At 42.8% G+C, this 14,992-nt stretch overlaps 1 protein-coding gene across 1 annotated transcript in view; it reads right to left on the bottom strand.

The window, feature by feature from the left end:
• gstcd (glutathione S-transferase, C-terminal domain containing) overlaps positions 1-14,992 on the bottom strand; it is a 67,639-nt gene that overhangs the window by 4,887 nt on the left and 47,760 nt on the right. Inside the window, exons 9-10 of the mRNA XM_034087219.2 lie at positions 4,359-4,492; positions 1,023-1,053 (exon numbers count right to left, since the gene is read on the bottom strand). Coding sequence (XP_033943110.1) covers positions 1,023-1,053; positions 4,359-4,492 — 165 coding nt within the window. The remainder of the gene's footprint in view (positions 1-1,022; positions 1,054-4,358; positions 4,493-14,992) is intronic.

Here is a 14,992-nt window from a genome sequence, read left to right on the forward strand (position 1 = left end):
GTTTCCATGGATAGGACCTGCAGCAACTTCTGCAGAGCTTCTCCCCGGGGGCTCTGACAGGTCCCATACATCATCGTGGGACGGGCCAGAGTACAGTGTGGTGTCTGTGCTGAGCGATAAGGGACTGAACTGCCTGTAGTGTCTTTGTGGCCAAGATGATCTAATGCATTTTATTTTACTGTGCTTAGCAATACATATGATCAAATAAAGGAAAACTACACAAAACAGTAAGGCTTTATGAAAACAAGAACGTTTTAATACCTATAAATATAAAGTCATGTCATTCAGCGTTTAGTGTTTTAGCTCTTGATAAGGTGCATGTTTGCCTATTTCAAACATGAGTGTCGACTCACTTCTAAATAGAGATGAACAAATCCCATAATTAATCCATTAAAAAAACGTGTTGTTATTCAATGTTTACATGTAAACCGCCTGGAGTGACCGGCGCGTAGCTAACGGAAGCTAATGTTAGCATGCTAATATAAAGGGCCTGCTTAGCTAGAAAAATGGAAGCAAAAAATGTTTGATATGTTTGCCCTGAGCCAAAACATGATACAATGCTGGTTTGAACTGGAAAGATTTGAGATGAATACCTAAAATTATTAAGGAAGTTAAGAACGTTATGCTCAAATGTAATAGTGGACTTACGGAACAGCTAATGGAGGCTAATTCAGGTACGTCTGACGTTTTTTTCATGTGGTTTCTTTGTGTGCTGGGTGGTGACAATTGTGGTATATCACATTTTACTGGGTCATTTCCCTCTGTTGTAGATATGTACTATAACCTTTTAAAATAGTTTTCTGTGATTCCATTGTACTTCTGAATTAATAAGCAACGAGAAAAATGCATCTCATTTTGTAGCGGGCGGCATAAGGCTGTTTTAAGGCAAGTCATGACCCAGGGAGAATCTCAAACACAATCCTTGTAAAAACCGAGTTGCTGTATTTGAGTATTCTGAACTTGACAGAGTGCAAAGTAATAATACATGCAATAGAGAGATACAATTACATTTAAAAGCATACCTTAGAAGTCAGAGTCTCCTGGAACCTCTTGCTGTAAAAGGGAAAACAAATATTTTAACATCATTGGGCGGTGATCAAACTGGGGGAGTAAATGTGTTTATTACATTTATAAGTCGTATGTTTACTTGCTAAGCTCTAGGGTGTAGACTTTATTCTCTGTGGGAAATCACTTTCCACAAACAACATGCACTAACCTCTAAAACAAACCACTTTCTTCCTGGGAAGGAAAAATGAAATGAAAAAAGGGCTTTTGAAATGACATGGGAAAAGAGTTTGTTTGTTGGCAAGATGTAGTCAGATAATTAAAAGTCAACATGAGGAGGGTCAGGGGTTAGGGGCCAGTCGGGTCACATGGAAAGAAGTGTTCGGTTTAACTTGAACTGTTCAGGCGTTAATGAAACGGACAGTTTAGTTTTACAGCTCATAAAAACCCGTGAACTGCCAGGAATGTGTACACCTGCACAGTATTCGCCCGAGTGCCTGGAACATGACCTGAGGGTAAAACACTAAAAGTGGCAGGATGAAGATTGACACAGTCAGGTGCGTACTGGAGGCCCCTCACACACACACACACACACACACACACACACACACACACACACACACACACACACACACACACACACACACACACACACACTGCACAACTGCCCTGCAGACACACAGCTTATTGTTGTCAATTACAGCTGCAAAGTCCTTTTTTTTTTTGTATTCTTTAATATTTTATGAGTCAGGAGGGGTGAAGTGTCAAGTTTGCAAAAAATGAGGAAAAGTAAGTATGTGAAAACTCTTAAATATGTGTACAGTACACCGAGGGCCCTCCTACAGGCACAATGGTCCCTGAAGAATATCAGAAAAACTGAATCATAGTAACAGTACACCGTTTGACCACTGTCAAAAAAAGTATTGGCAACCGTAACAAAAATATCTATGATTTATGCTAACTTATTTTAGAGGGGAAATTAGCCTAAACATTATAACTGAAACAAACTGGCACATTTGTTGGTGGTATTTTGGTGGAGATTCTGCAATAAACTAGTCAATAAGGTTATCCTTCTTTAATCTTTTTGATTACAAGGTTAAGTTGAATACTCAATTCTGATTGGTTGAATTTGACATTCCGGAAGGTTCATTCTCGCTAACAGGCCACTGCTTCGGATAACATGACCGTTGGTAAGGAGGATCAAGGGACTATTTGCAGTCATATCAATCCTCAGAATGAAGTCCGGTCGATTGAACCTCAGCTGTTTTTAAGCTTAAGGTATGGATTCAATGGTCTAACAATCCAAAAAAAAAGACAGTACGTCAGTAGCTCTAATTGAGCTTTTAAGGTTCTTTGTATCGTTAAATGTAAATGTTGTGTAAATACTTGTCTTTAGTATCCTTTTGCTAAATCATGCTAAATTGTTTCTAAAAATACTTACCTTAAATACTTATTTTTTTACCTACAATTATAACTACTTTTCTTAGATTATTTATGTTCACACCATCTAATACCAAAGCAAATCTCTTGTATGTGTAAACGTACCTGGCAATAAACTTGATTCTGACATTTTTTTAAAGACCTCATTACCCATGAAGGTATATTTTGTCGTATATAAACATTGTTCAATAGATGTATTATGCCAATTGGTTGTATGTATTTTGGACTGATGGTATGTTACTGTTGTTTGACCACCACATTGTACATGTAAACAGAAACCGTAAAGCCCTCCTCCTCCTCCTCCTCCTCCTCCTCCACTGTCACGTACCACTCCCAACAGGCTTACCATGATTCCTTTCTGGCATATCACTGCTGCTGAGTGCCACATGAAACCGCCACTACTGCTATACTCAAAACATCTACAGGGTTCATTTGAGTGTATTACCTACCACACTTACAACTATTACAGCAGTACTTTAAATATTGAGAAAAAGAGGCATGTGTTGAGATTATTCGAGTACAACAGGCTGTTTGTGACTAAAGTTACAAGCTGTGAAATCTTGCAGGAACTCAAATCAAATCCTGAGTAGTGGATGGAGAGGTGAAGACAAGGGAAATGAAGAGAGCTGGATTTTACTTAACATCATGAGCTTGCCAATGACACTTGATAACTTGATTGTGAAATAATGATATGACCAATTTCTCAGCATTTCTTGATTAAAAAAAACATTTCTGGGAAGACTGATACAGTAGCTCAGTGGTTAGAGATGTTAGCCCGTATTTGGTGTCTGCTGCCGCACAGTACGCGGGAAAATTCACGTCATCCCAACTATCTCCCCCTTCCACCTCTGGATCTATAATTTAAGGCACTTCTGGCCCAAAAAACTAACAAAAATAAAAGAAATTCCCCTAACTTTAGGTGTCCCGACTCTTCATTAGAGAACAATGGGCAGCTACTAGATCAGAACACAAAATCTGTCAAAACACGATATTATTTTGTCCCAGAAAAGAAACTTGGTGTAATTAGTCTAAAAGACAAAATCACAACTATAATCAGCTCAACAATTTAAATGGGTATCTCCATTTGAACATTCTTGTGATCAAAGTCTCCCAGTTGCTACAAAAGCAATTATTCACAGCAACATTTTGTTCTGAAGCCTGCACTAAGTGGTTTCAGCAACATAATACCTTGTGATGACTCTCGAGCCATTACAGTGCCATTAGGCAACACAGCGCTGCTACAGCAACAGGATCAACACATGTAACTGTCGCCTCTTGCTTTTCCGTCTTTAGTTTTTTTCTAAACTTTTATCCATGTACTTTTTCTTGTAATGTTTAATTGAACTATTCATATTTTAGACTGCACTGTAACTTTTATCCATGTATTTTTCCTTAATGTTTATTTTATTAGCTTTTCTTTTTTAATGCTTAATGTCTTTCATTTTTTTTTGTAAAGCACTTTGAATTGCCTTGCGTTGAAAAGTGCTATATAAATAAACTTGCCTTGCCTTGCCTAAACAACCTTCATTCTGCGTAACACTGCATGTGAGGAAGTCATTTCGTGTCTGTACCTCCAACTGCCTTTTCTTTTCACTCTTTAATATCCAAGACAGCGTTGATACTGCTACTATAACGGGGGTTAAGATTGAAAAAGGATGAAGGGAGGATGTAGTGATATGACAGTTGCCTGGTACCGTCAGTGGTGGTGCTAAGAGACAGGAGGTGAACAAAAAAAGCAATGACGAGAGTTATACGGATATTGTGTGTACGTGTGAGAGTGAGTTGGAGAATACGTGTGAAAAGGATGGAGAGCAAGAGCCCCTAAAGATAACATGAATCACTAAGAGAGAAGGGAAGCATGGGAGCCAACAGAAGGAAACAACAAGGTCAGAAACAAACAGAACAGTGCAAACCTCTTGGGAAATGAGAACTTGATTGCGTTCTGGATGAAGCCGTAGCAACATGGACTGATGACGAAGGCCGCTCTCGCCTTGATGCAATGCTCCATCACCATGTCCGTTGCAACGCCGCATGCATGGAGGGCAACCTGAAGTGAAATGGACAGAGAAACCAAACGCTTATCACGAGTAAATCCCAAGCTTTCCTAAAAAAAACCTCTTTGTCCGACAGCAAGGTAAAAACAGGAGAGCACTTGAGAGCATCCACTCAATCCCATTGATTACTTCATAATGGAGGCTGCTATTAAATACCTCTATACTCTCAGTGGTGCAGTCTGGGGTGTTGGAGCAAACAAAATATATTGGCGCTTCAGGGGCAGACGCACGAATGCATCAGGATTCCCATTGAGTTGGTAAACAGTGCGTGGGGCTGCACACCTAGCTATGCATTAGTAATGGTGTGGTTATATATTAGATAGCAAAAAGAGACAATATTAAAGCCTGCATGCGTTCCAGCCTGCAAAAACACATCATTCATTCATTAAATGCAATGGATATAATATCCAAAGTATAATGGAAAAACAGAGGATTTCTTCCCAAGCGTGCATTAGCTAAATAGATTCGCTGCTAATGGGCCACATAAAATGAGTTATAAACAGTCTGATGTGACAATAGCTGCACAGGCTCACTGAAATGAACCCCATCCAACTCCAGCAGCCGTCTTGCATTTCTATACTTTGTCTTCCAAGAAGTTGTCACTTGGCGTCCGGGAGTCTGATTCCTACACGTTGCCTTGGCAGCGGTGCCACAGAGCAGAAGTTAAAGCTCGGTCAGGACGGGGCTAAGCAGAGATTGGCAGCAGCTACAAAAGGTTGGAGAAGATACAGATAGTCTAAACGTGGCCAAGCACTCTCATGAAGTCACTGAGATGTCTGGGCCGGTGTGCATTTCTCAGACGTGCTTAAGCGCTCCCTGGAAGCTGGATTGGGAAGCTGTAGCGGTCCTTCAGCTCACAAATACACAACAAGGAAAACATGAAACGCTTTTTCTATGTAATTCCACAGTCTGAAGTAGACACCAAGTCGTCTCCTCTGCGTTAACAGCTCCACAAGATGAGTTTGGTCTCTGAATGTTGATCATCAAAGAAGCATTTATTCCACTTCAGAAAGATGTGCACTGAGTCGAAGGTAAACAAGGAGAATCTGCCCATGAACGATTGTACAAAAACTGGGAAATTATCATCAATTACCTGCACGGCCTTGTATCTATTTGACACCTAATTTCATATTCTGCATATATTCACGGCATCAGGGGAAAGACGGGCTTGTGTTCTCTCAACAGCTCATTTCTGACGGCTGATGAGGAGTCCCTATCAGAGATTGCATGATGTTACATCCGCTCACATCTAAAGAAAAAATAATTAACAAAGTAACACCATTACTCTTACCCAGCTACGTAATGCTGTGCATTGGTCATGCTGGGGTAAATCCTAATTACATGTTATAGCCTTGCATCACACACACACACACACACACACACACACACACACACACACACACACACACACACACACACACACACACACACACACACACACACACACACACACACACACACACACACACACACACACACACACACACACACACACACACACACACACACACACACACACACACACACACACACACACACACACACACACACACACACACACACACACACACACACACACACACACACACACACACACACACACACACACACACACACACACACACACACACACACACACACACACTCTTTGGGGGAGAGGAGAAGCTGTTTCCATCTGTATATTCCTCTCAATATTCACAACACAGAAATAATAAGGCTTCATTATTCACTCGTATACAAGCAATTACATCTCTGCCCTGTCCCATCAGACCCTCGTGCAGTACAGCCAAGTAAAACGTTTATTAATCAACAATGCATTCTTCCACAGTGCAATACTGTAGCAGGAAGGTGCGACGCAACAGTCACTGAAGAAGCCATGTTATGCTGTTTGGGGTTTGTGTGCATGTAAATGGTCTGCAAAGGCTAAAATCCCGGTGTTTCTCTCCTACACCCCCCCCCCCCCCTTTGTTAACTTACACACCAGCATGTTATCACATCACTCGTGCTTCTATTGGCTAGCGCTCCAACACATTGTACGTGATGGGCTAAGGGGCGGGACATCTCAAAACCGGTGACCAATCACAACAGAGCTGGCCAGCTAACCAATCAGAGCAGACTGGGCTCTGGTTTCAGACAGAGGGTGAAAAGAGGTGCTGCAGCACAGGCAGTATGAGAAAGATAAAGAGCTTTTTGAATATTAAAGCATGGAGACATGTCCCAGTAGAGACACTACATACAATATGAATCTGAAAAGGGCCGAATAGGGCCCCATTAAATCCTTCAGAGTCTTTCTTTGCTTTGTTGGAGTTCTGCATGTTCAGTTCATTCATCCTTCGGTATAAATAAAGTCTTATTTTAAGTTAATCTTGCAAAACTAGGTGTGCTTTGTTTTGTTCCTCTCAAAAGGTAGATGGGATTATAGATTTGACTGGAAAAAAAACATAATAACAAAAAGAACCAGGACGAAAATGGAATGACATTAGCTGATAAAATCTTATTGATCAAATACAAAAGTCTTAACGGCAAGTACATTTTTCTCCACACGAGCATAACGAAGTATAAAGGAAAAATCAATTGCAGACAATCACACCCGTAAGGCGAACCGATATTGGACCTGGATGCAAGAACAATCTACAACTTTACCTGCCTCCGAGGCTCAGTGTTATCTGACAAGAGAAAGAATAAAAGCAATATACGCTGTATGTGGACGCTCCACTAGTCTTACACCTGGGACATTTAACCGCAGACAGGATGAGCAGACAGTGACTAAGAATAGGGAATTTAATTAGCCTGATTTAATGAGCGTGACTAAAAATGGAGCCATGTTTAATACATAACCCGGTGTGACGGTTGGCTCCTTCGGGTAGAAATATCTGCGTCATGCAAGAAGAAGCTTGGCAACAGCAACAGCTAAGGATGCACAGAGTTTGAGGTATAAATGTCAAGCAGTGCAGAAAAGAACAAACTTAAGCACCCGATTTATACGTGAATCTAAACACGCGTTTAAAATCCATGTGTGTGCGTTATTGTATAAATGAATAATCCGTTTGTTTCTTGCCAAGTGGAGCGGGTCTCAGTGGAGTGACGACGCTGGAACAATAGCTTCTAATTACTGCAGGTATAAATAGAGAGTTAAGATCGAGGCTAGTAGAACATCTGGCTTTTGTGAAACTGGGCTGTGACACGGGGCAGGAAGATGGATCTCCTCAACATGTTTGTGAAGACACTGACCTGAGACGTATAAATAACAACACGGAGGAAGATTGATGATGATGGAGATTGTACGGGAGAGGAAAATGTCGCCTGTGTGGAAACAGGAGCAGAAACTCTTCATAAGGGCATCGGAAGACCTTTCAGTGTGGCAGCCAGATTGAAACACCGAGTGAACAATCACAGTTAACGAACCATTCGCTTTAAATAGATGGTAATTATCAGTTCGAGAAGTCAAGCGCTGAGTGGAAGGCGGTGGGTGTTTTCAAAAGGACCAGCAACCGTTTTGACATGCAGTGGGAGAGTTCTACCTAAAGCCGCCTTTTAGACCCATTAAGCATAGTTTGAAAGCTAGTGAAAGATGTATTAAGTTGTCACACTTAGCTGAGGAGACTTTAAAATATTCACTAAGCTGGATCTTAAAGACCCCGTGAAGTGTGCGCCTGTGCATGATCTGTTATGCTAATACATATAGTAATGACCAAAATTGTCCATTGAAACCCATATCAAAAGATGTTGGAATAGCAACTAATTTGATGAGTTTTGAATTTGCTGCCGTGAAATCCGCAGTTGACCTCCGCCTTCGTGGGCGTGGCTTGCGAGCTACTGCGTGACGTCACAAGATGGTCGCCTCCGAAGTGTATCATCACAGTGTATTGTTTCTCTGTTTCAAAGTCGAATTTATCAAAGTTTTTGAGCGAGTATTTTACTGGAAAGTGTGTCGGAGTCGACTGGAAGTGATTGCCAATCGAGAAAACCTGACAATGGAGGCGACAGTGAAGAAAAAGGGAGGAAAAACACACGGGAAGCGATGCATTGCCGCTGGCTGTAGTAATGTCAAGTCTGCCGAAGTGGCGATGTTTCTGTTCCCAAAAGATGAAGGTGAGTCTGGCTGGTGTCATTGTTTCGTAGATTCGTTGATTGTTCATGACAAATAAAGGCCACTGGTCGATTCGAGAGAGAGGGAGAAAGAGAGACTGAGAGAGTTACAGGGTTGTTGTTAGCATCTAGTGCTAGCTCGGAGCTAACGGAGATTAGCTGTTTCAAGAGGGAGAGTCCTCTCCTGTTGGACTGAGAGAGATAATGTCAGCTCAGGGAGGTAAAGGACTCTGAGTGATTAGATTGTAAACTGTAGCCTAAGTTATCTCAGTTGGTTTGGTCATCTATGTAAACAAATATTTCCATCTATGTTAGTTGTGTAAAATAGGTTAAGAAATCCTTCCAATGTTTTTTGATTATTGAAATATATGTTTGATATGAGTGTTGAGAGCTGTATCCATAAATCTCTTAATGTTGCCCTCAAAGTGCACCAGATTGATGCCTTTAACTTCAATTTAAAGAAAAACATCTTCCCGGGTGAGGGTATGAGGTCATCACAAATAAAACAGGTTCACATGGATAGGATACTAGATAAGTGTGCACACTCATTATGTACATTACACATTTTTCTTGGATTTGTTAACACTATAGTCCCTAATATATTTGTAGAAAGGCAGGAAATGGGATTAAATCGAGAAAAACTGTCAAAATCAATCATTTCTCTCACACTTGTATCACTTTCCAAAGTCTCAGCCATGTTTACAATCACAACTGGGCCCATCTTGTGACGTCACCGCCGCTATCGTCTGCAACTTCCGGTAGGCTCAGACGGCCGTTATTATTATTATTTTTTTTAATTTTTCATAATTAATTAATCAATAATTAAAATTATTTTAGCCATGAACAGGCACAATGATATGTAAGGAATGAAACTGCCATTTCATTTTGGCGCAAAAAAATGCACTTCACTGGCACTTTAAGCTTAAACACAAACAGGCAGAACTGCATTGCTCGCAAATTCTGTTGATGTAAATGTGTGTGATGAATTAAGATGTAAAAGCGTGACATGGTCAAGGTAACTAAGAAACTTCAAACCATTACTTTAGCTTTGCCCGTCAATTTCTGTGTAAAACAACCTTTTGGCTTTGCGACAATGAGAGGTAACTCGTGACACACACCGCTCGACTGAAGTGCAGAACACTAAATGGCTTCTGATTAAAAGCTACCCTTCAGCAAATAAAAAGCCACCTTAGCTTAACGGTACGTCCACACAGCAGCTTTAAACAAATCTTCCAACGCTTCCAACGCTTCTCTGCCCATTGACTTTGAATGGGGATGACGTCACTTTGCCTCGCTTTTCGCCGAACTGCATTGTGGGGGAGCGAAGCGAAGATTTCCAGGATTTCCAGGATTTTCAGGATTCAAAAGTTGAGCAATGTTCAACTTTTGAAGCTGAGCTGGAAGCGTCAGCCAATCAAATCCCGTTATGCAAATCTGACAGTACAAGCGCTAGCCAATCAAACCGCGTGTGGGCAGGGAGAACCAGACCGCAGTTCATTTCCTCATATTCCAAACGAGAAATTACGGTAGCAAATCACCCGGTTCTTTACGACCAGAACTATTAACGGGATACAAACCGGAGGAACCAGGCATGGAGGGAGGTGGCAGAGAGAGTGGGGGAAACTGGTAGGTTTTCGCCTGTTTGGGGAGTTTATATATATATATATATTGCTCGCATAAAATCCCCGGGGTTTTTTGCTTTGTATGTCGGGGGCGGGAGATTCATATGATTGGTTGTTAGTCGCAAAAAATCCCCAAGCTTTCAGACACGCCCAGCTCCAAGATTTTCAAGATTCTTTCAAAGCTGCAGTGTGGACGTACCGTAACTGACACAAATAATTGAACGTTGGCATTTACAGTTTCCGGAAAAAGCTCAGGGAATTAAATGTTACTTCTCTCAAATAAAACTCTCTCTCTCTCTCTAGGTCGTCCTCAGACGAGCCCTGCATCGTCGCTTCCAGTCATCCCGGTTCTCCATACATCTGGCCAGTTCATTGGTACTTTGTGCTCCTGCGTCGTTCTTGAGTACGTCCACGTATGTTTGTGCGGGACGTCCTCGTGACCGATGCCCGTGTGTTGGTTCCCACAGCACCAATTTGCCGGCTGGCAGCTCTTGATGCCTTTGGCAATGTCCTGCTAGTCTCATTCTCCTGGCTGCAATTTTCTCGCTCACCCTTGGTATTCCCTCGTACAGGATGTTGTTGGTTAAATGTACACTCTTGCTGATGTTAAATACTGCTCCCAACATTCTGGTGTAGTATCCGTCTAGAGACTTTTGCAGGGTTGGCTTCAGGGGCCAGCATTCACTGCCATGGAGGAGAACAGACTCTACCGTTGCATAGAAGAAGCTGAGTTTGATTTGACGGGGGAGGTTGGAGTTCCATACACTGGTCATGCCGTTCAGGGCCCTCCATGCAAGTGCCTTCCTCACCTTAAGATCTTGCTCGGTTGAGTTGACCCATGATCCCAGGTACTTGAAGTCCTTGACTTCTTTAAGCACAGTGCCTTCTGTTGTTGTGGATGTTCCGGTAAGATGTTATAGGTAATAACCTCAGTTTTCTTGGCGTTGGCCAACCTTGGCACACTCTGACTCCACTCTGTTCAGGAGTTCCTGTGCTTGATCCACGCTGTCGGAGAGCAGGCTGATGTCGTCCGCATAGTCCAGGTCTGTCAGGACTACTGTGGGGTGTCGTCTCGACCTCCTTGGTGTTAGAGTGAAGCCGAGATCCTGCTCTCGTCCACTGATGGCCTTCCTGAGCACGTAATCCAGGACCATGATGAAGAGGAAGGGGGCCAGGGTGTCCCCTTGCATTACCCCAGCCAGGATGTCAAACTCCTCGCTGTTGCCATCTGGGGTCACCACCCTGGCCCTTGTTCCTGCGTACATGGTCTCTATTGCCCGGAGTAGATTGAGAGGGACACCGTAGGCCTCAAGGATCTTCACCATTGTGCTTCTGTGGATCGAGTCAAAGGCCTTTTTGAAGTCGATAAAACACAGTACAGCAGTCAAGTTATCCTTTGTCACCTCCTCGATCATTCTCCTTAGCGCCAAGATCTGGGCTGCGGTGGTTCTCCCCTCTCGAAAGCCATTCTGGTTCTCCCTCAGGTGAGGATCGATGGCGTGCCGTATCCTGTTCAGTATCATCCGGTTGTAAACCTTTGCGGTGATACATGTCAGGCTGATGCCTCGGTAGTTGTCTGGCTTTGAGAGGTCTCCAGCTTTAGGCACCGGGATGATGTTGGAGAGAGACCATATATAATAATAATAATAATGCATTTTATTTATGGGCGCCTTTCAAAGCTCTCAAGGACACCTTACAGAGCATAATTAAAAACAAGCAACAAAGAAGAGCAGGCTGCATGTTGTGCAGTAGAGCGAGGTTGCAAAAGTCTAGGATGAGGTCATCGAGATCACAGTACTTTAGGACCTCCGGGGGTATGCCATCCGGCCCAGCACTTTTGCCCTCTCTCTCTTGCCCCTTTCACACCAGCGCCTTTTCAGCTCCGGCTCGGAGCTAGAGCCTGAAAAGCGCCGGGTTTTCCAGTTCACACCGGAGCTGCGCCGGCTCTTAGCTCCGGAATCCGCTTCATTTCCAGCTCCAAAAAATTGTCGGTCTAGAGGCAAGAGCTTCGGAGCTAAGAGGTGGCGTCACTTACGTCTCTCTATACGTCGAGGCGTGCAGGAAACTAAACCCACCTCCCCTGGGTCGACTGTTATGCCTGCCTACAAGCAGTAGTGCCTATAAACACACTTTATAAAGTCAGGCAACACTAACCAGGCTTCGTGTGATTCTGTTTATTTGTACCTTACTTTGACCATCCGTTCACTGTTATCGATCATTGTGGAGAGAGGCAGACGTGTTGTTTTGTATTATTGCAGCTATCGGATGCAAGTAGTCAGTTTAGCTTCGGTTGCTATGCCAACATCACCCGTTTTATACCAGAGGAACTTTCATAACAGCGTTGTGATACCAAACAGTGTCAATTCAGACTGACACACATTCACTTAGGCTAAGGGGAACTGGGGATATGCATCAGCTGCTTGTGTGAGTCGGACAGTGAATACTTTAGAGCGGCCGCTGCAGTGCGAGCTAACCGGGAGCTAACGGGAGAATAAACTCCTGTGGAAGAGCAGCCAGCACTGCAGCGGTCGGTAAATGCTGCAGAAACACATTAATAAACAATGAACCACGGCACTCTGGAGCAAAGCATAAGGTTGGAGAAGTCGTTATTCAATTTATTCTGGCTTCGTGTGATTAAAAGCAACACGATCATCGACCCGACGCAGTTGTTGTTGTTGTTGTGAGCGCCGTAATGGTTTCCGCTGGGGAGCAAATCAGCGATGTAAACGGTGACGCCATGACGCAGCAAGGGCAGCTCTGGGGCGCCAGTGGGCCGTGTGAACAGAGCGGGAGCTGAAAAGAGAAACCGGAGCTGAACCAGAAAAGCTCCCGCTCGGAGCTAGAAAAGGAAAAGCGCTGGTGTGAAAGCCGCAACTGTGGACTTCGCCCTGGCAAGCTCACTGGCTGTGAAGGGACCATCGTCGATGGGCAGGTTCTGGAGGAAAGCTGGTATACTTTCCTCAGCTCCATCCGCTAGTGTGCCCAGCAGGCTTTGGAAGTGGTTGAACCAGGTCAAATAAAACAAATATAAGATATACAATGATCAGAAACGTTGCAGTGACGTTGTGATTGTGGCAGAGTTTATGAAGTGTAAATAAAACGTCTTGAAATTGATCAACAGAAATACGAAGAACCGGGTCTTGGCGAAATAATCATTATTAACCTTTGTAAATAAAATAGAATGTTGCTCATGGGATGATGGGAGCTGATTTGACAACGATGCCTCCAAACATCCTCCTAACCTTTAGATAAACTGTAGCAACATGGAACTGGATGACTTCCACGTTGATGAGGTTATTACAGAAATGTATTGCAGCACATTTTTGACGTTAACATCTAGTCTTTGCCATGTAACTCAATAATACGAGCACAATGACCATATAGTAGAATGGGATACACTACTAGCACACTGTACATAATGGGACTACAGTAGGGCTGCAACAAACGACTAATTTGATAATCGATTAATCTATCGATTAATGAAACGATTAATCGACTATTCGGACTATTACTGTATGCCTTGCACAAACGCTCTTATTTAGCCATCAACTTTTAGATTTAGCTTGAGGTTGTTTTAGGCATGTGGAAACTAACAATGAAGACAATAAAGATGAATACTTGATTCCAAAATACATATATTTAAGCAATAGCTCACGACAGGCCGTGGTATATGCTCATTATATCACAGCTAAGGGGCGTGGTTCGGCCCGACGCGAAGCGTCCAAGTGTGGCAATATGGGAAAAAAATACACTCTAATTTAAATAGTTTTTATTCGTAAATAATGATGTTCAAAATAAAATAGTCCCTCCGTTGCCTTCTGTTGCTATGCAACAACACTAACAGCTAGCGAACATATTAGACAGAGAGCGTTGATCCATTATTTGGCTATTTATTTACATTCATTTGTATGTTGCCGTTTATTGTGCAGCCACTGAAAACCTGTCCGGCATCAGTAGCATGGCTTACGTGGTTACTTGTTGAGGTTGTTCTAGGCTGTTGCTTGGCGTGGTGAGAATATTGCTCCACTTTCTCCGGTCCCCGAGATTCGGTTTACAGTAGCTCGAGAGAGAGAGCTTTCGCACCTGTGGCCACTAACGGTCATCATTTCTCTGCTTTGTTTCAAGACCCGCATCAGAAAGCTTTTGAATGGTGCTACTTTTTCAGTTGGTCTACCTGCTCTTCACGTAGCTCTGCATGTCGTCGTTTAGGTGCTTTTTCTCTGGAGATAGGCACTCCTCAATCCACTCTTCCATAGTAAGACCCCCCCGGAGGTCCAAGTTAATCTTAAATGTTTCCATCTTATGCTTTGTAAGTTTGTTCCGTAACTGAAGAAATGTAAATATATTTATAAAACTGACAAGTCAAATCAAGCAATCTGATTGGCCGATAGTGTTTTTGCGGACCTCTTTGATTACAGATTTGAAAACATCGTTGCTTGCTTTAAAAGTAGCACAACTCATTATGTCAAACCATGGAAAGTATCTAGATATCCCTGCCCTAATGCCAAAGGAACTGCCCACTGTATGTTTTGCCGTTTGATGTCTATGTCTGGACCGCTGCGTACAAAGGAGGGTTTCTGCCCCGTTACTTCTCCGCTGCTTTCTTGTTCCAGTATGAAAAGCAAACTGCAGGCAGTTTGCTTTTCAGCCCAACGGTATACTGTTTTTCTCAGACGCGGAGGGATACTGACTTGTTGTGAAAAGTAACTTACAATTCTACCCGTGGTATACGCTCAGTATATCACGGCTAAGAACCAATCAGATTGCTTGATTTGACTTGTC

Source organism: Pseudochaenichthys georgianus, chromosome 1 (assembly GCF_902827115.2).
Source record: "Pseudochaenichthys georgianus chromosome 1, fPseGeo1.2, whole genome shotgun sequence".
Taxonomy (NCBI): domain Eukaryota; kingdom Metazoa; phylum Chordata; class Actinopteri; order Perciformes; family Channichthyidae; genus Pseudochaenichthys; species Pseudochaenichthys georgianus.